The sequence below is a fragment of the Protopterus annectens genome, chromosome 8.part0, assembly GCF_019279795.1.
Source record: "Protopterus annectens isolate FY-2018-M chromosome 8.part0, PAN1.0, whole genome shotgun sequence".
Taxonomy (NCBI): Eukaryota; Metazoa; Chordata; order Ceratodontiformes; family Protopteridae; genus Protopterus; species Protopterus annectens.
Genome location: NC_056741.1, coordinates 64301869 through 64322320, shown reverse-complemented (window position 1 = coordinate 64322320; position 20452 = coordinate 64301869). Strand labels below are relative to the sequence as shown.

At 40.8% G+C, this 20452-nt stretch overlaps 1 protein-coding gene across 2 annotated transcripts in view; it reads left to right on the top strand.

Moving 5' to 3' along the window:
- The window catches only part of LOC122808649 (T-cell surface glycoprotein CD4-like), a 39869-nt gene that overhangs the window by 5792 nt on the left and 13625 nt on the right, over positions 1–20452 (top strand). For both annotated transcript variants that reach the window (XM_044079620.1, XM_044079619.1), the window contains exons 2-4: positions 542–686; positions 8520–8740; positions 10385–10651. In XM_044079620.1, coding sequence (XP_043935555.1) covers positions 542–686; positions 8520–8740; positions 10385–10651 — 633 coding nt within the window. The remainder of the gene's footprint in view (positions 1–541; positions 687–8519; positions 8741–10384; positions 10652–20452) is intronic.

Genomic DNA, 20452 nt, shown 5'->3' with positions numbered 1-20452 from the left:
AACTAAGATATGCTAGATTGAGACGTCTACTTATAAGGCTGAGTTGTGAGCATTTTGGAAATTAAATGACTTGTTTACAATTATATTATATGGAAATGAAAGCTGTGTTGACTAAAACATATTGCTGTTTCAAGTACAAACTGACTTTTTACAGCTTAAATATATTCCATAATTTACAATAGTTTGCTTTAGTTTATGTCAAAAATGCTTTGTTGCCATCAGTGCACTTATTTATACTGTACTCATATGGTTCTTCCAGTGATACTGATTGCTAGGTTTCCAGCACACTGCAGCATGTGACAAAACTTTAGAAGCTTCCCAAGTCCTAATCTTACCAACACCTGATATCTAGATCATATCCCAGACATACACTGCTAATAATACAAGTAATAATGTGGTTAAAGGTAACTGCATAGTCTGGCAATCCTGAGCAACTGGAATTTTACTAAATTGAATACTGCTTAATTGTGAAATTATTTTTACATTAATTTAAAATATTAAAATATAATTGTTAATAATCCAGTTACCTTTTCTCTTTAAGTTCACAGTGCCCCAAAGCTGGACGTGTATGCAATGGTTGGCTCAAAGGCTATCCTGCCTTGTTTCTGGTTGAAGGTGGACTATAATCAAGTCACCACTTACAGAAAACTGTCTGTGCTGTGGAGAAGGAAAACCTTGCAAAGCAGGTAAAAATCTGAATGTTACTAGAAAAATCACATATGAAGTGAGTTTGTGGGGTCTTAGCTTTAATCACAAAACAAAGTCAGCCTTTCAAAGCATGGACAGAATGGTTGCTATGTACCACTTCTATCAGCAAATGTCTGTCTCACTATCCCCAATTTACTCCTCATGAAGGAAAATGGAGTCTTTAGGGTATACATTTGGACACAATGAACAAAACGTTACAATGCTGGCACTATACCCTGCTCATGACTTCCCTCTTCCTATGGATTAGAAAAGGCTTCTCTTTTCTCACTCAGGAACTCAGGCAGCCATGAGGTATCAAAGTTGAAATATGCAGACAGGAACTGTGTGTACAGTACTTTGTATTTCCTGAGGAGAAGCCAGCACTGCACACTTCCCAAGGAGTAGTCAGCAATGTACGTTTCCCATGATTCCAACTGGCAGTCAGAACCCTGTTTTCTTGGCTCTGCCAGTGAGTGTTTCTGGCCTGGAACAAAACAAAGCAATATTCCCACCCTCTTAAGTAGTATGGTGATCTACCTGAAGTGTAAGAATTTATAGTAACCCTAAACATAAGAAGGTCATTATATGGTAGACAAAGTGTTGTTTTAATGATGTTTTTTGTTTTTGTATTCTCGACTTAAATCCCATGCACTTTAGCCTGCACCTTTTAATTTTTCTTCTAGAAAATTATGGCACATTGTGAGACAAATGAGAAATATGTGTAACACACAATAACATCTGAGAGTGGAAGTGCAAAAACACAGTGAAATTGGGTGCAGCAATGTTTTATCTCAGATCATAAATTATTATAAAAGTTTTATTCTAAAAGTCATAGGACTAAAATACGTTCCTAATATTTCTACAATTATTCATCCTATAAATATGTCTGCAACCGTACCATAGGGTAGTTTGGAATCATCTGCACAGGTGGCACACCTGCTTTCTACACAAAGGCCCACTTGAATTGTTGTCTTTTGTTTCTGAAGTTTTACTTCTCAAGTGCTCTCTAACAGTAGTTGTTGTATGCTGGTAAGTGAACTAGTTGTAAAAGCGCAGACAGACTGGACAACCAGAAGCAGATGTTTAATTTGCAACTAACTCTAATTTTAGTAATAAGGTACAAAGAAACCACACACACACACACACACACACGCACACACACACACACACACACACACACACACACACACACACACACACTCATAGTAGAGGTTTCAAAATCAATGCAATCAAATTATGCACATAGGTAAATTTAAATTCCTAAGGCATGGTGCACAAATATGTAAACTGACCCACTCTTTAGGTGCAACTTATAAAATTACGTACGTTGCGGTGCTAAAGATGCAAACTTATATAGCTGTACCAAAAAAGGTGCCCTTAATGCATTGCAAAAAGATAGACATGCCTGCTTTCTTGTTGTTTTTATACATGCCAGTCATAAATATATATTCATTAGCTAAATTACTAAGTTTGTATACTTTCGATTTGAACAAGACATGACTGTGGAACTTTCGTTTAACACACGTTTATGCTGCAGTTAATACATAAAAGCACAGAAAACACTTCGGACTAGAAATGAAACAGAGCTCCAAGCATTTCTAAGTCACATACAGCCTAACATTTTCCTCCTCATTTGGGCCATTTAAAATAAGATTCTTTGCTTTCTCCAAAGAAAAAAAAAATATTTTGTTAATTTAAATTCAGTACAATACACAGATCCAATTACAGCAACATTCCAAAACTTAATTACAACCTGCTTTATAAACCCTTACATTTTTGAATAAAATGCATTTCATTTTTCCATGGCTCTTTGTCTTTCCTGCTCAAAATAACATTATAATGAAGCTTTGCAATGTGTAATTATGCACACACACACACACACACGCACACACACGCACGCACACGCACGCACACACGCGCACACACGCACACACAATCACACACACACACACACACACACACACACACACACACACACACACACACACACACACACACAGATGTAACTGCCTATTACAGCCACATGTATGACAGTGTACACTTCAGATGTTTGCTTGTGAGCAAATTACTGAATATACATAAATAATGATGTAGAAATGTATTTTAGCTTGCTGTTATCAGAATCAAGCATTGCAACCTGCTGCAATCCCCCCAGTGTCCTCTTAACCTCTTAGCTCAAGAATTAGGTACAAAGAACCAAACTAGGGAACATATTTTAAATATTGCTCTAACATACTGATAGTATAAGAGATCTTTCATAAGCAAGAATTTTCTGAAGGATGTGAAATTTGAAAACCACTTGTCTGTCATTATCCACAGCAGTTTGCCAGAAAGTCACAGATTTTACGAGGAACAGATTAAAAATATGAGACAAAATTCAGAGACAGTGGAGCACTATGCCCTCTGCACAAATGCACTCAGGCATGCACTCACGTGCACAAGCTTACACACACACACACACACACACACACACACACACACACACACACACACACACACACACACAGGCACACGTGACTATTAATTACAACCACTTGTGCATACTTGGGATGTCTGCTTCTGATCAAACAAATGAATAAATATAAAAGCAATGGTCATGAAATGTATCTCAGCAGCTGCTGTCAAAGTCATCCAGTGCGACCGGCTGCAATCCCCTCCTTTCCTTCCAATTTATTAGCTAAAGAAATATAAGAAAAAAGGCCCCAAATCAGGGACATATTGTAATTATTACTGATATATATGTTTAGAAAACTGCTAGAATGAGGTTTTGCATTAGCAAGCATTTTCCTACAGGATACTCTCATATATCGAATTATTTGGTGACTGCAAAAGAAAACTGCAAGTCTGCTAGGAACAGACCAAACTACCTCTCAACATTTTTTACTCAGCACTTCAGTACTCCAGATACAGATTTGCTGTATCCAGGACTGTATGTAAGCTTCTGAGTCCCGCAAGCCTTTCTGTGTTGGAGGAAAGCCTATCAGCTTATCAGTGGGAGTGGTAAGCACTAGGTAGCCTGTTCTTGGCCCAGAAATTGTAGTTTATTCACCATTTGGACAGTTTGGCCATCTCTTTCAACTTTCTGGTTTTAAAAGACCACATCTGAGCTTGTTTCCAATCTTTCCTGCAACTAACCTACTGGGAAGCACTAGAAAGCCTTAAATGCCAGCCTTCAAGCTTAGAAGAGAAACTTTGGAGTGATTAAGTATCAGTTTTCTGTACTTTCTTCCTATACTTAACTGTTTTCCACCTAAACGTCAATTTTCCAGCATTTATTGTGATTCAAAAGCTTGTTTTTTTTTCACATATTGTACTTATTTGACTGCCTGCACTTTTAAAAAAGTATTTTTTTGTTTAAATAATTTGTTTAACTGTTGTAGGCTACACACTAAAGTGCGATTGCCTTTTCTGATCGTTTGTAGTTGTTTAAAGCTGTTTTAATTGTTTTTTACTATCTCTTTCATTTCCCTGCTATAAAAACCACGTTTGCATGGTTTTGTGTGCCTGGCAGTGTCGGTTAGCTAGGGTTAAATTATTCCCGGCTCCACTAAGTCTCCTCTTCAGTTTTTCCCTTGAAGCTAGTTTAACTCTCAACCTAAGCACTCAAAAAGCATCTTACAGCCGAACACTTGCTCAAAGCTAATAGCAAGCACTAATATATCCTGACACTTGATTGCCCAGCAGGGCAAGGCTCTTTATTCACCCCTCACCAACCAAGCGACTAAGCAGCTCACCCTACTATTCAGGCATGACCAAAGGGCAATTTCACATGTACTCTCCAGTCCAGCTGGTGAACCTGGGTATCCTGAGGCAATGTTATAACTGCCTCATGTACACAGACAACCCTCTCCTCCTACCACAAAACACTAACATATGCGAGAGGTGCAATTATCCAGCCAAACTGGAGGCTAAGCTGTCTCCACCCAAGACTGGAACAGGCAGTCAAGAGGAGAAGGTTAACACTTGCACCACACGTCCAGCCACACATAGACCTACTAAACCAGCACTGGCAAAAAATACACATAAATACACAAAATCATACTTGGAGGCTGTAAATAAAAACCTGCAAAAGCATCAGAGACCTCCAAAGCAGACACCCAAACAACCTGCACCTCCCATCACAAACCAGACAACACAAACACAAAATCAGTGTGCCGCACAATTACAGCCCTTAAGGCGAAATAACATACCTAACACACTAGTAATAGGTGACTCTATAGTCAGGCACACTGACGTCCCACTCACTAGGCTAGACAAGCAGAAGGTTACTGTTAGCTGCCTGTCAGGAACCAGAATCTGCCACATAACACAAGCACTCAGGTCACTCCAGAACAAGTACAAATATGACTCTGTCATTTTTCATGTTGGTGTGAATGACTTGAGACGTACCTCCCTGGACAACATGAAAAGAGACATGAAAGAACTTTCTGATCATGTAGCCCAGGCAGGTATGACCCTGACCCTGAGTAGCATCCTGCCCTCACCAAGAATAATACCTCAGTATAAAGAAAAAATGATCAATTTCAACAATTGGATAAGCTTCTGGTGTCATTCAAAGGGGATCCAGTGTCTGTCACCCTGGGACGACATGCTTGACAAGCTGCGTTGCTTCGCAAGAGATGGCTTGCACCTGTCACCCCTAGGCTTTCGAATACTGGCCAAGGCTCTTGCTGCCCCCATAGTGCCTTTTTTAGGCAAGGCTAAAAAGTCAAACCCACCTCCGTAAACAGCACAAATAACAAAAAACTGAGGGTTATGCTACTCAATGCCAGGAGTTTAAATCTCAAAATGCACACGCTCAAAGCACTCCTCAGTATGGAGAATGTCAACATCTGTGCAGTAACTGAAACCAGGTTCAAGGCTCCAGAGAGCACCCCAGCATTACTGGGCTATAACTCGTACCACATGTTTCAGCCACAGAACACGGACCGAAACACAAAAGGAGGGGCTGCATCCATATTCATCAAGGATACCTACACCTCCAGGTTAGGGGCACAGTATGATACATCTGAGATCATCCATTTGCAACTAACATCAGGCAAATCTGCAATGCAAATTGTGGCCTGCTACAGATCACATTCCATGACCCAGGACCACCAGTCTACCTTTCTGGAGACACTGGAAACATGAAGGTCCTACCGAACACCCTGATATTGGGCAATTTCAATTACCCTACCATAAAGAAAAATAGCCAAGGATTCAAAAGATAACCACAAAGCCTTCTTTAGCTATGTTAAGAATCTAAATGGCAACTCGCAGATATGCACTGAACTAGTGCAAAATAGCACAAAATATAGTGAACCTACTAACATTGCCAACATCCTAGCAGATAGATTCAGTGCAAACTTCACCCCCCCTCACCCCCAAAAGGGCCCACAACAATAATGGAAAAGTGCAGTATCCTGGAAATCACAGATGCACAGGTGAAAATAGCCCATTTAAAAGCTAAAAACACAGCGTCAATGGGTCCAGATGGCGTCCCAGGCTGCGTCTTGCACGAACTACAGAGCGGACTAACCCCCTACCTAAACACACTGTTCAACCTCAGCCTCTCCACAGGCTACTTGCCCATAGAATGGCACACAGCAATGGTTATTTCACTCCACAAAGGAGGGGCCACAACTGACTAGTGTAACTATAGCCCCATAAGCCTGACTAGCCTGGTATGCAAGGCTATGGAGCACATCATCATGGAACTCATTAACAAAGACATTGGGAACCTCCAAACACTTGACCCGACCCAGTTCGGCTTTGTTAAGGGCAGATCATGCCTACTAAACCTGGTTGACTTCTTCGAGACAGTCACCAAGGCCATAGATGAGGGGAAGGAGGTTCACACAGCCTACCTTGACCTTGCCAAGGCTTTCGACACCATTTCCCACTCAGGCATTACAGAAAATCTCACCAGCCTGAACATAAACCCCTGCGTCACGAGATGGGTTGCCAACTGGCTTACAGACAGAACTCACACGGTAAGAATAGCAGGCTCCAGGTCCGACTCTAAACCAGTTACAAGTGGGTGTCCTGCAAGGCTCGGTTCTGGGACCCCTACTGTTCGGCATATATTTCTCAGAAATACAGGCAAACACAGGATGACTATGGCTAACCAAGTTTGCCGATGACTGCAAACTGGGAACCATAATTGACTCTCTGGCTGACATGGACATCCTCCAAAAGGGCCTTACTGAGATGGACGCCTGGAGTCAAATTCAAGCCTCAAGCTAAATGCCAAAAAATGCATAGTCATCCCGTTTGGGAAAAACACCCACGAATTACCACATAGGTGGCAGCCCCCTTAATACAGAAGAGGTAATAAGAGATCTGGGGACCCAGGTAGATAGTAATCTCTCCTTTGACAATCATATTGCCAAAGTAGTTAGGAAATCCTTCTATGTGGCCCATCTAATTACTAAAGGGTTTGCATCGAGAAATAAAGAGGTTATAGTGCCCCTCTACTCGTCACTCATCAGACCCATCATAGAGTACAATGCCCCATTTGGGATGTACCTCACAAGACTCTTCCAACAGCTGGAGAGACCACAAAAGTACCTCACCAAGAGGATTAGTGGCCTCAGACATATGTCCTATGCAGCCCGACTGAAAAAATTCTGGCTGTACTCAGTGGCATATCACTTACTCAGAGGTGATCTCTGCCTGACTTACAAAGCCATGTCCAACTCAGAAGTGATAGAAATGCTCCACCTAAAGAAATCCAGGTCACTGTGAGCCATGCACTCTAGTGAGCTAAATCTAGCCACAACAATAAATAAAACATGCTAGAGGGATAGATTCCTGTTACAGAGACTCCCCATGCTCTGGAACAAAATTCCAAACTACATTAGGCAGAGCCCCTCACTAACACTCTTCAAGGGAAACCTTGACAAATGGATGGGTAACAGAAAATAAACCCTGGGATCACTTCATTGGATCTGCTTGACAGAGGATCAGTTAATTAATCAGTAGGGGTGGAGAAAGCCAACACACTCTGGCTAGGCTTATAAATGCCCTCAGGCAGATAGCCTAGTACTTACCTATGAACCTATGAACCTAATACAACAAGCTAACAATAATTAGAGGAGAAATGCCCATCCCCCCAAGCAACAGAAAGCACTTTCAGTGTCTTGCTCAAAGTCATACAGCAGGCAGGAATTAAACATTGTATGCTTAACTACAGGAAGCAGTTCAGTAAGAAATCCTAGCCATAAACCGTGTCACTAACAGTCAAATATGCATTTTCTGTGCTACATTAACTATGTAACTCTATGGACTGGTATTATTGACTGACTGTAATTCTCAGTCACACAGGAAGTACATCAAAATATAGAGAAATAAACAAATACTTGTATTTTGTCTCTGTTAAGGTATGTGTACTAGAAAGAAGACTGTCTATTTTCAAATGAAATACAAGGGATTACAAATGCAAATACAAAGTAAACAAGATGAATGGAATATTATATTCGTCAGAGTAAACAAAAGTAACACATATACTTAAAGTCTTGAAAATATAATATAGTGCCAAAGGTCAGATCTTAATTAACTCATGTTGTGCTGTAGTTAAAGTGATAATTGTAAATGCAAGTGGGTCTGTGCACATGCCTACATCCAGCAATAGACTGCCATCCTATCCAGGATTGATTTCCCTGTCCTGTGCATAATGTGCACCAGAATAGGCTTTCACTTGCCTACAACCCTGAAATGAATAAAAGTGGGTAACTAGAGAAAGGCTGATTAAATACTTAAAATGAAGCAGTTTTGTCTGTCTCTGTTGTAGTTATGACATACATGTTTCTTGGGCTGCAAGCAATGTTTTACCAATGCTTTTATCATTCCAGGGGAGACTTCAGCACAGTACTATCAGTGGAGAACAGTGGGCTAGTGAAGAAGGGTCTTGTTGTACTTGATCGAACCTTTATTTTGGAGTCACACTTCCACACCGGGAATTATTCACTGAGAATTGAACCTGTAAAAATGGAAGATGCTGGAACCTACATCTGCAGAGTTGATTATGGAAGTGAAAGCATACAACAAGAAGTGCAGCTTCACCTCATGAGAGGTAGGCAAGGATCAAAAACAGAAAACCTTTAAGATTCGAAATGTTGTAACACATGGTTGACTTCCCATTAGCCAGTGCAATGCAATCTGCTACAGAGATACTTAGTGCTCAGATTCATTTTGGTTATGGAGGGTAAGAAATAACCCACATAATTTCTTCTTGGGAAGTGGCTATTTTATTTTTATTTTAGCAAAACCCGGTGATTGTCTATGCATAATAGATGAAACTATCAGTAAGAGTGCAGAGCCAGTGTTTTCAAGTTAGACTACATGTACCATGATGCACTTGGTATTTTTGTGTTTTTCTGGGCTTCTCCTGGATATGTAATGCAAAAGGACTAAGAGGTTTAATGGGATATCCCTGGCAAATGGGTGAACAGGTAAAATAATTCTATGGATGAAGGAACATCAGTATGTCCATGAACACACTTCTAAATGTTTTCATAAATGTTTGCTTCTGCCACAAATCCCAGTACATTCAAGTATCTTAAATGTGGAATTTCCACCTAAATGGATGTGACTAGGGAGTCACTCAAAGCAGATAGCTCTTGGCAGTGTCAGTTTATTGGTCCACGTAGTAAGTGAGATTGTGTGCACTCTGCTCATATGATGGGTAAGAAACAAAGCTGAAAGATTCCCTTAAAGCTTGCATAGATCATGTACCATCTCTCACAGTTAAACAGAACATCAGACAAAATAAATGTATGTCCTAATACTCAAAACCCATACACCATAAACAGAACATGCAGGCAAGTGACTTTAGGCTCACTGTTTATGTTAACAATATTTAAAAAGTCAACATACCACAAGTAATGACACCAGCTATGCCTCAGATAACAAGGGCGTTAGTCCAAAGACAATATTGCTAAGGGGGTAGTACTTGTGTGGAATGGCTAAGCTTCCCATCATGCACTTCTGAGGAAATCACTCCAGCTGAATAAACCAAATCCATGGGGCACAGGATGCTTGACATCTGTCTATGTATGTATCTAAATCTATAAAGTTAGCATTCTTTGTCTGACTTACAAATGTAGCTACTACAGTAAGCTTTTTTCTACAGCTGTCATTGAGGTTACTACAAAACATGGTGGGGTTACTGAACATTACCGAACATACTGTGCAATGCTGAGGTTTCACTGGAACATTAATGAAGTTACTATATAATATTGAGGTATCTGACTGAATATTTGACATATTACTGAACAACAAGGGTATTTGTGGCTGTTAGAAATTTGTACAGCACTAGCTCTTTATGTAATCAAATGGGATCAGTACAGCTAAGTTTATGGCTGAGTATTAGTGTCGTTAATACTCATGTTTGTGACCATCAGTAACTTTAAAATGTAGTGCTATGCTCTGTTTCTTTTAGTAATTTGTCATGTATAAGACTGGGATATATAACTATTACTGATAACTACTGACTTCTCACTCTTGACTTGTAATACATATTGGTTTTACATCCGATGGCATATTGTTGCACCATGAAAACTGTACAAAGTCAAACCCAAACACACATTTCATAATCTGTTGGAAGCATGAACATTACTACATAGCAAGAACAGAAAAACAAATGCAAATGAACTTAAAGATATAACATAGCTGATGCTGTTGTTGCTAATTCTATTCTTCATTGATTTCCTTTCAGTGCTTCCATCTTTGCAGAGGTCCCCAAGAGAGGGGGATTCATTGATGTTAACATGTGAAATAACTGGAGAGCTTCCACAAGGAATTATGCTGCAGTGGTACCATGAGAAAATGCAGATAGTTGACAATGACCAATACTGGTCAACAGGCACTAATAAAGAAAAGCTTTCCATAAGAGATTTAAGAAGCAGTTACTCTGGGCAATGGAGTTGTCAACTGAAACAAGAAAATCGAGTGACAGAAGCAGTCTACATGCTGGATGTTATAGGTATTGTGTCATACCTTATTTTTTATCCACATGTATAATTTTTGTACAAAAAACACTCTAACTGTATAATTAACTTACCCTTACAATTCCTTGTCCACTCTAACTCCCCTTACATCATTGTTTCACCCACCAAATGGCCCAACATATCCATCTAGTCTGTCACTTCCCCTAAAGCTCTAATTGGCTGCTTGACTTCTCCCCCCTTGTTTCTGTTTTAAAGACTTCTAAGGCTGGATTCATGTTCTTTCTCTTTCTTTACAAAACTCTATCACATGGTTGATATGGCAATTTACTAAAAGTCTCTACACTTTTTATTTAATGAGGTGTCTCTTCTTTTAAAATACCACACACTGTTGGTTTTGAACCTCTATTTTCATCTACTTTCTGTGGTAGGGATGACTGATGGGAAGAGAGTTTGCATTTTGTTAAGGGTTTGTACTTGATGGAGTCAGCCACTGGAAGCTTCCACTTTCATGCTGCAACCTTTTTTTTTTAATTGACAAGGCTTAAGTACAATAGCAAGGCACAAAACAACTTGTTTCTAAATGCAATTTTTACTAAGACGTCTTGGGTTGAAGCAAGTACTCCCCCGACTTTCATCCTTTTATTCACAATACCTTAATCCATTTTCAATACAGTCTATAACCAGAACATATCAAAGCAAGCATATACACGTGCACCCACACACACACACATGCAGACACACGTACCCACACGCGAGCACACACACACACACACACACACACACACACACACACTCATGGGTGTACCACATTTAATCTAAAACATTCAACATTGACTACAATAATATCGACCCAAAAAAGTTCAAAAACACAGTAACTCGCACAGTGCTCACATGCACTAAGAAGGAGCCTCAGCGCATACAGAATGTAACTTAAAAAAAAAGAAAAGTAGTTTGTTCCCCCGCTACTTATATATATATATACTAACTCCGAGACGGCATAAATATGAGGTAAAGGCAAATTTCCCAATCCCTGCATTTATGTGGTCTTGGATCCCTGTCGATGAACTATTTAGTCAACCATATATAGCCCACTAGACCACCACACCATAAAATACTTGTCTCGGTTTAATTTCTCAAAATCCTTTATAAGACCTTTATGGGAATGGATTCTATAACTAACGTTCATGACATTAGTGTTGTTTCAGTCTTTGATGTCAGCCCAATGTGCGCTTTGCAGCACCCACAATGTGCCCAGAACTGTCTCCTCCTGCAGTTCATCTTCTCTCTGGAAATCCTGGGCTTCTTGCATAATAGTAACAAAGTAACAATACATAATTTCTTCCTTATGCTCAATAGCTGAATCAATCATCTTTACAGCTCTTTCTGGCCTGTTTTTGTGGACTAGGTCGAGTGGCCTCCGAAAGACATGCGTGAATGGGCGTGCCTTCGCTGAAGGTTGGGTGTCGGGCTGGCAACTCGGCACCATAAAAATCGACTGCCAATCATTAGCGAACCAGAGTTCCGCTGTGGCGACCCCTAACCGGGAAAAGCCGAAAAGACAAACAACTACTTCCTTCTAAAATGGGGGGGGGCATCATCCCCCTGAGACTGGTGTAACCCCTTTGTTGCAATGTTTCTGTTTCTTGAGGATTCTACACTGCCATTTTCCCACTTCTGGCACCAGTGTGTATGCCCGGATTGGGCACTTTGTAATCCTGGAACCTGTACACCAAGCTGTTTTTTTTTATTTTTTAACCTATCTCTATTCAGGACATATGCTACATAAAATACAATCTATATAACAGTACTGTCTTGATGAGATTTTGTGAAAACAGGGTCCACCGTGTAAAGGTATTCACCATTTCAGGCAATAGCACTCTCCTTTTATTGCTGATTTAATCATTTCTGCATTTGGACAAAAGGCCTCTGTCTCCTACATGACATCTCAAATGTCTAGTCTCTTAATCATCAGTGCCTGCCCATCCCTCATTCTCCATCCCACTCATATTGTATTGCAGCCCCTAGACGACGCCCAGAGTTTTCTACCTTCCTTCAGTCTCATCTTCAGTCCTGTATATCCACAATGCTTTTAGTGTGAAACGAGTTCTGCACTTTGCTGTTATTTTAGGAGATTCATAATTCCTCTCCAGTCCCTTCTTCATGCTTCTGTTTACCACCTCATCACCTAGCATTATATTTTTTATACCTGCAGCCTCTGAAAGCTTCTGCTTTCATGATATATCTTTTTATAACTAATGCAACTTTGACTGCACCCCCACACTGTTCATCCTAATTCATCAACTTGCCAGAAACGTAAGACATCAAAATGTCTTCTACCTCCTTTACATAAACCTTTAAAAAGGATGTCAGTTACCATTTTTCCACAATTACAGCAGTCCAGGCAGTCATACCATATATAAAACATTATCATGCTGTCCTGAACACACTTTCAACACGCTGCATCCTCTGGTTGTCCCTCTTTTTTAACCTGCTTTGTTGTATAGTACCAGTGATGCAACAAGCATCACTGCAAATCATAAACTGACCCCATCAAGCACAAACCCTTAACAACCCCTACTGTTCGGCATATACTTCTCAGAAGTACAGGCAAGCACAGGAGGACTATGGCTAACCAAGTTTGCAGATGACTGCAAACTGGGACCCATAATTGACTCTCCGGCTGATACAGACATCTTCCAAATGGGCCTTACTGAGACGGACAACTGGTGTCAAAGTCATGGCCTCAAGCTAAATGCCAAAAAATTCATAGTCATCCCGTTTGGGAAAAATAAAACACCCACAAATTACCACATAGGTGGCAGCCCCCTTAATACAGAAGAAGTAATAAGAGATCTGGGGACCCAGGTAGATAGTAATCTCTCCTTTGACAATCATATTGCCAAAGTAGTTAGGAAATCCTTCTATGTGGCCCATCTAATTACTAAAGGGTTTGCATCTAGAAATAAGAGGTTATAGTGGCCCTCTACTTGTCACTCATTAGACCCGTCATAGAGTACAATGCCCTATTTAGGATGTACCTCACAAGACACTTCCAACAGCTGGAAAGACCACAAAAGTACCTCACCAAGAGGATTACTGGTCTCAAACATATGTCCTATGCAGCCTGACTGAAAAAACTCCGACTGTACTCAGTGGCATATCGCTTACTCAGAAGTGATCTCTGCCTGACTTACAAAGCCATGTCCAACTCAGAATTGATGGACATGCTCCACCTAAAGAAATCCAAGTCACTGTGAGCCACGCACTCTAGTGAGCTAAACCTCGCCACAGCAATAAATAGAACATGTTGGAGGGATAGATTCCTGTCACAGAGACTCCCCATGTTTTGGAACAAAATTCCAAATTACATCAGGCAGAGCCCCTCACTAACACTCTTCAAGAGAAACATTGATGAGTGGATGGGTAACAGAAAATACACCCCTGGGATCACTTCATTGGCTCTGCTTGACAGAGGATCAGTTAATTAATCAATGGGGTGGCGAAAGCCGACACACTCTGGCTAGGCTTATAAATACCCTCAGACAGATAGCCTAGTACCTACCTATAAACCTATGAACCTATAAAATGCAAACCCCCTTCCCAGCATTCGTTACCTTATTTTTTACTCTCTGCAATCCATACATACTTCAGTTTATCCACCTTCTCTCTCTCTTCCCTTATCCCCAAATATCTGCATATCACTCGTGTGTGCCCTTCCTGCACCCCTAACCACTCCACGTTGGGAATAACACAACAGCCTCAGAATAGAACAAGAAAATGAGATTCAAATGACAGTTTGAAAAACAAATCACTCCAGTCCCCATCATCACTAACATTATCAGCCACTAGATTCACTCCATTCCCCATCGTCACTAACATTATCAGCCACTTGAGTCACTCCAGTCCCCATCATCACTAACATTATCAGCCACTAGATTCACTCCAGTCCCCATCGTCACTAACATTATCAGCCACTAGAGTCACTCCAGTCCCCGTCTTCACTAACATTATTTGCCACCAGAGTCCCTCCAGTCCCCATCTTCACTAACATTATCAGCCACTAGAGTCACTCCAGTCCCCATCGTCACTAACATTATCAGCCACTAGAGTCCCTCCAGTCCCCAACTTCACTAACATTATTAGCCACTAGAGACACTCCAGTCCCCATCATCACTAACATTATCAGCCACTAGAGTCACTCCAGTCCCCATCTTCACTAACATTATCAGCCACGAGAGTCACTCCAGTCCCCATCTTCACTAACATTATCAGCCACTAGAGTCACTCGTCCCCATCTTCACTAACATTATCAGCCACTAGAGTCACTCCAGTCCCTATCTTTACTAACATTATCAGCCACTAGAGTCCCTCCAGTCCCCATCTTCACTAACATTATCAGCCACTAGTCACTCCAGTCCCCATCTTCACTAACATTATCAGCCACTAGAGTCACTCCAGTCCCCATCTTCACCAACATTATCAGTCACCAGCGTGGCAGAGCTGTTCTGATACCGTTCACTATCTCAGGTCCTTATAGATGTAATAATGATGACTATCTCAAGTCCATAAGAATCCATTTAGAAAGAGGATCCTTTTCTGGATATCCTCCTTCTTTCATTGCAGCCTCTCAGACATACCTTCCTTATCAGCGGCTTTCATAGGTTCATAGATTAGTACTAGGCTAACTGCCCTTGCAAGCCATTTTAAGCCTAGCCAATTATCCTTTGTGAGACTCAAACCCTGCACCTTGTGTTTATAAGGCAAACACCTTAACCATTAGGCCACCCTCCCAACCAACTTTGTTCAGATGAGCCAGTGTATGCCAACTGCCAAACTCCTCATCATCTTCTGATACAGCATGCCATCATGGCTGCTCTCACTCCTTCTCTTTTAACAGAGAATGATCCTTTACTTCCTCCAGCCATGTTGGGACGTTTAACTCCCAACAACCAAAACAGACCCTTTCTTTGCAACTTTAGCTGCAGGCTCCTCTCCATCTATGAACTGCACACCTGAGCAAAATAACAGTCTATCTACATTAGATTCAGCCACCAGCAGACCATGCAGCTTTGTCACGTTTCTTTGGTTATCCACCAAGCACGCTCCCCCTTTACTTGATCAATGTATAGGTCTACTGCATCCTGAAGAGACCTGCAACAATCTAGTATACCTTGTTAACCCCTTCATAGCTTCACAGGGTATAACAAATGGAACACTACTTCCTCTTTTCTCAAATTCCAGACATAACTGTCAACGATACACCACTGAACAAATGTATTCTATAATTTCCTCCTGATTTCCAGCCAATGTTATATCCAGCTTCAGTGCTACATGCTTTACTAGCTACTCTTTCACTGCAAAACTGTGACATTTTACAATAAGCTGCCTGTGCTATTGTCCAGTTCAAGAATTTATTTAGTATACCACTCTAGGGGCTCTAGGCACAAGCCAGTCCAGGCCCCATTCTCCACCTATAAGATTTCTAAGTCAGACCCTTCCTTGAAGCTCGCAATCTCCACATTTTTGCACTGAATATGATTTTCCAAGTCCTCCTGTCTCTCTTCCCCATAGAATATACAGTAGCCTGCTAGTTACACAGATCACCACCTTGTCATATTCTCAGCTGAAATAAGCACTGTCTAACAAATCTCTCTTCTCCTGCATAGTGACTAATTTCCGCCACATGCCCCCGGACTTTAATCCTGTTTTTCCTCCATTTCCTTTATCCATAACTACAGGATATTTCCCATGGGATACAAGACACCTTAGCAAACAGATCACCAGTGCTTTGCCTGTAGAGCTCTAAATCCATCTCACCAATTATGGTATTTTACTAACTACTGAGGTCAAAGCAAACTGACTCCAGCTGTTGTATTGTTACTGACTCACCTGCATCCCTTGTTTTAGGGAAGCAGTAAATACAGTTATACTTTGAATTAGTGACTCAGCTGCATTCCCTGTTTTAGGGAAGCAGTAAATACAGTTACACTTTGAATTAGGGACTCAGCTGCATCCCCTGTTTTAGGGAAGCAGTAAATACAGTTACACTTTGAATTAGGGACTCAGCTGCATCCCCTGTTTTAGGGAAGCAGTAAATACAGTTACACTTTGAATTAGGGACTCAGCTGCATCCCTTGTTTTAGGGAAGCAGTAAATACAGTTACACTTTGAATTAGGGACTCAGCTGCATCCCTTGTTTTAGGGAAGCAGTAAATACAGTTACACTTTGAATTAGGGACTCAGCTGCATCCCTTGTTTTAGGGAAGCAGTAAATACAGTTGTACTTTGAATTAGGGACTCAGCTGCATCCCTTGTTTTAGGGAAGCAGTAAATACAGTTGTACTTTGAATTAGGGACTCAGCTGCATCCCTTGTTTTAGGGAAGCAGTAAATACAGTTGTACTTTGAATTAGGGACTCAGCTGCATCCCTTGTTTTAGGAAGCAGTAAATACAGTTGTACTTTGAATTAGGGACTCAGCTGCATCCCTTGTTTTAGGGAAGCAGTAAATACAGTTGTACTTTGAATTAGGGACTCAGCTGCATCCCTTGTTTTAGGGAAGCAGTAAATACAGTTACACTTTGAATTAGGGACTCAGCTGCATCCCTTGTTTTAGGGAAGCAGTAAATACAGTTGTACTTTGAATTAGGGACTCAGCTGCATCCCTTGTTTTAGGGAAGCAGTAAATACAGTTGTACTTTGAATTAGGGACTCAGCTGCATCCCTTGTTTTAGGAAGCAGTAAATACAGTTACACTTTGAATTAGGGACTCAGCTGCATCCCTTGTTTTAGGGAAGCAGTAAATACAGTTGTACTTTGAATTAGGGACTCAGCTGCATCCCTTGTTTTAGGGAAGCAGTAAATACAGTTGTACTTTGAATTAGGGACTCAGCTGCATCCCTTGTTTTAGGAAGCAGTAAATACAGTTGTACTTTGAATTAGGGACTCAGCTGCATCCCTTGTTTTAGGGAAGCAGTAAATACAGTTACACTTTGAATTAGGGACTCAGCTGCATCCCTTGTTTTAGGGAAGCAGTAAATACAGTTACACTTTGAATTAGGGACTCAGCTGCATCCCTTGTTTTAGGGAAGCAGTAAATACAGTTACACTTTGAATTAGGGACTCAGCTGCATCCCTTGTTTTAGGGAAGCAGTAAATACAGTTACACTTTGAATTAGGGACTCAGCTGCATCCCTTGTTTTAGGAAGCAGTAAATACAGTTACACTTTGAATTAGGGACTCAGCTGCATCCCTTGTTTTAGGGAAGCAGTAAATACAGTTACACTTTGAAGTAGGGACTCAGCTGCATCCCTTGTTTTAGGGAAGCAGTAAATACAGTTACACTTTGAAGTAGGGACTCAGCTGCATCCCTTGTTTTAGGGAAGCAGTAAATACAGTTACACTTTGAAGTAGGGACTCAGCTGCATCCCTTGTTTTAGGAAGCAGTAAATACAGTTACACTTTGAAGTAGGGACTCAGCTGCATCCCTTGTTTTAGGGAAGCAGTAAATACAGTTACACTTTGAAGTAGGGACTCAGCTGCATCCCTTGTTTTAGGGAAGCAGTAAATACAGTTACACTTTGAAGTAGGGACTCAGCTGCATCCCTTGTTTTAGGAAGCAGTAAATACAGTTACACTTTGAAGTAGGGACTCAGCTGCATCCCTTGTTTTAGGAAGCAGTAAATACAGTTACACTTTGAAGTAGGGACTCAGCTGCATCCCTTGTTTTAGGGAAGCAGTAAATACAGTTACACTTTAGTAGGGACTCAGCTGCATCCCTTGTTTTAGGGAAGCAGTAAATACAGTTATACTTTGAAGTAGGGACTCAGCTGCATCCCTTGTTTTAGGGAAGCAGTAAATACAGTTATACTTTGAAGTAGGGACTCAGCTGCATCCCTTGTTTTAGGGAAGCAGTAAATACAGTTATACTTTGAAGTAGGGACTCAGCTGCATCCCTTGTTTTAGGGAAGCAGTAAATACAGTTACACTTTGAATTAGGGACTCAGCTGCATCCCTTGTTTTAGGAAGCAGTAAATACAGTTACACTTTGAATTAGGGACTCAGCTGCATCCCTTGTTTTAGGGAAGCAGTAAATACAGTTACACTTTGAATTAGGGACTCAGCTGCATCCCTTGTTTTAGGGAAGCAGTAAATACAGTTACACTTTGAATTAGGGACTCAGCTGCATCCCTTGTTTTAGGAAGCAGTAAATACAGTTACACTTTGAATTAGGGACTCAGCTGCATCCCTTGTTTTAGGAAGCAGTAAATACAGTTACACTTTGAATTAGGGACTCAGCTGCATCCCTTGTTTTAGGAAGCAGTAAATACAGTTACACTTTGAATTAGGGACTCAGCTGCATCCCTTGTTTTAGGGAAGCAGTAAATACAGTTACACTTTGAATTAGGGACTCAGCTGCATCCCTTGTTTTAGGGAAGCAGTAAATACAGTTACACTTTGAATTAGGGACTCAGCTGCATCCCTTGTTTTAGGGAAGCAGTAAATACAGTTACACTTTGAATTAGGGACTCAGCTGCATCCCTTGTTTTAGGAAGCAGTAAATACAGTTACACTTTGAATTAGGGACTCAGCTGCATCCCTTGTTTTAGGAAGCAGTAAATACAGTTACACTTTGAATTAGGGACTCAGCTGCATCCCTTGTTTTAGGAAGCAGTAAATACAGTTACACTTTGAATTAGGGACTCAGCTGCATCCCTTGTTTTAGGGAAGCAGTAAATACAGTTACACTTTGAATTAGGGACTCAGCTGCATCCCTTGTTTTAGGAAGCAGTAAATACAGTTACACTTTGAATTAGGGACTCAGCTGCATCCCTTGTTTTAGGAAGCAGTAAATACAGTTACACTTTGAATTAGGGACTCAGCTGCATCCCTTGTTTTAGGAAGCAGTAAATACAGTTACACTTTGAATTAGGGACTCAGCTGCATCCCTTGTTTTAGGAAGCAGTAAATACAGTTACACTTTGAATTAGGGACTCAGCTGCATCCCTTGTTTTAGGGAAGCAGTAAATACAGTTACACTTTGAATTAGGGACTCAGCTGCATCCCTTGTTTTAGGAAGCAGTAAATACAGTTACACTTTGAATTAGGGACTCAGCTGCATCCCTTGTTTTAGGGAAGCAGTAAATACAGTTACACTTTGAATTAGGGACTCAGCTGCATCCCTTGTTTTAGGGAAGCAGTAAATACAGTTACACTTTGAATTAGGGACTCAGCTGCATCCCTTGTTTTAGGGAAGCAGTAAATACAGTTACACTTTGAATTAGGGACTCAGCTGCATCCCTTGTTTTAGGGAAGCAGTAAATACAGTTACACTTTGAATTAGGGACTCAGCTGCATCCCTTGTTTTAGGAAGCAGTAAATACAGTTACACTTTGAATTAGGGACTCAGCTGCATCCCTTGTTTTAGGAAGCAGTAAATACAGTTACACTTTGAATTAGGGACTCAGCTGCATCCCTTGTTTTAGGAAGCAGTAAATACAGTTACACTTTGAATTAGGGACTCAGCTGCATCCCTTGTTTTAGGGAAGCAGTAAATACAGTTACACTTTGAATTAGGGACTCAGCTGCATCCCTTGTTTTAGGGAAGCAGTAAATACAGTTACACTTTGAATTAGGGACTCAGCTGCATCCCTTGTTTTAGGAAGCAGTAAATACAGTTACACTTTGAATTAGGGACTCAGCTGCATCCCTTGTTTTAGGAAGCAGTAAATACAGTTACACTTTGAATTAGGGACTCAGCTGCATCCCTTGTTTTAGGGAAGCAGTAAATACAGTTACACTTTGAATTAGGGACTCAGCTGCATCCCTTGTTTTAGGG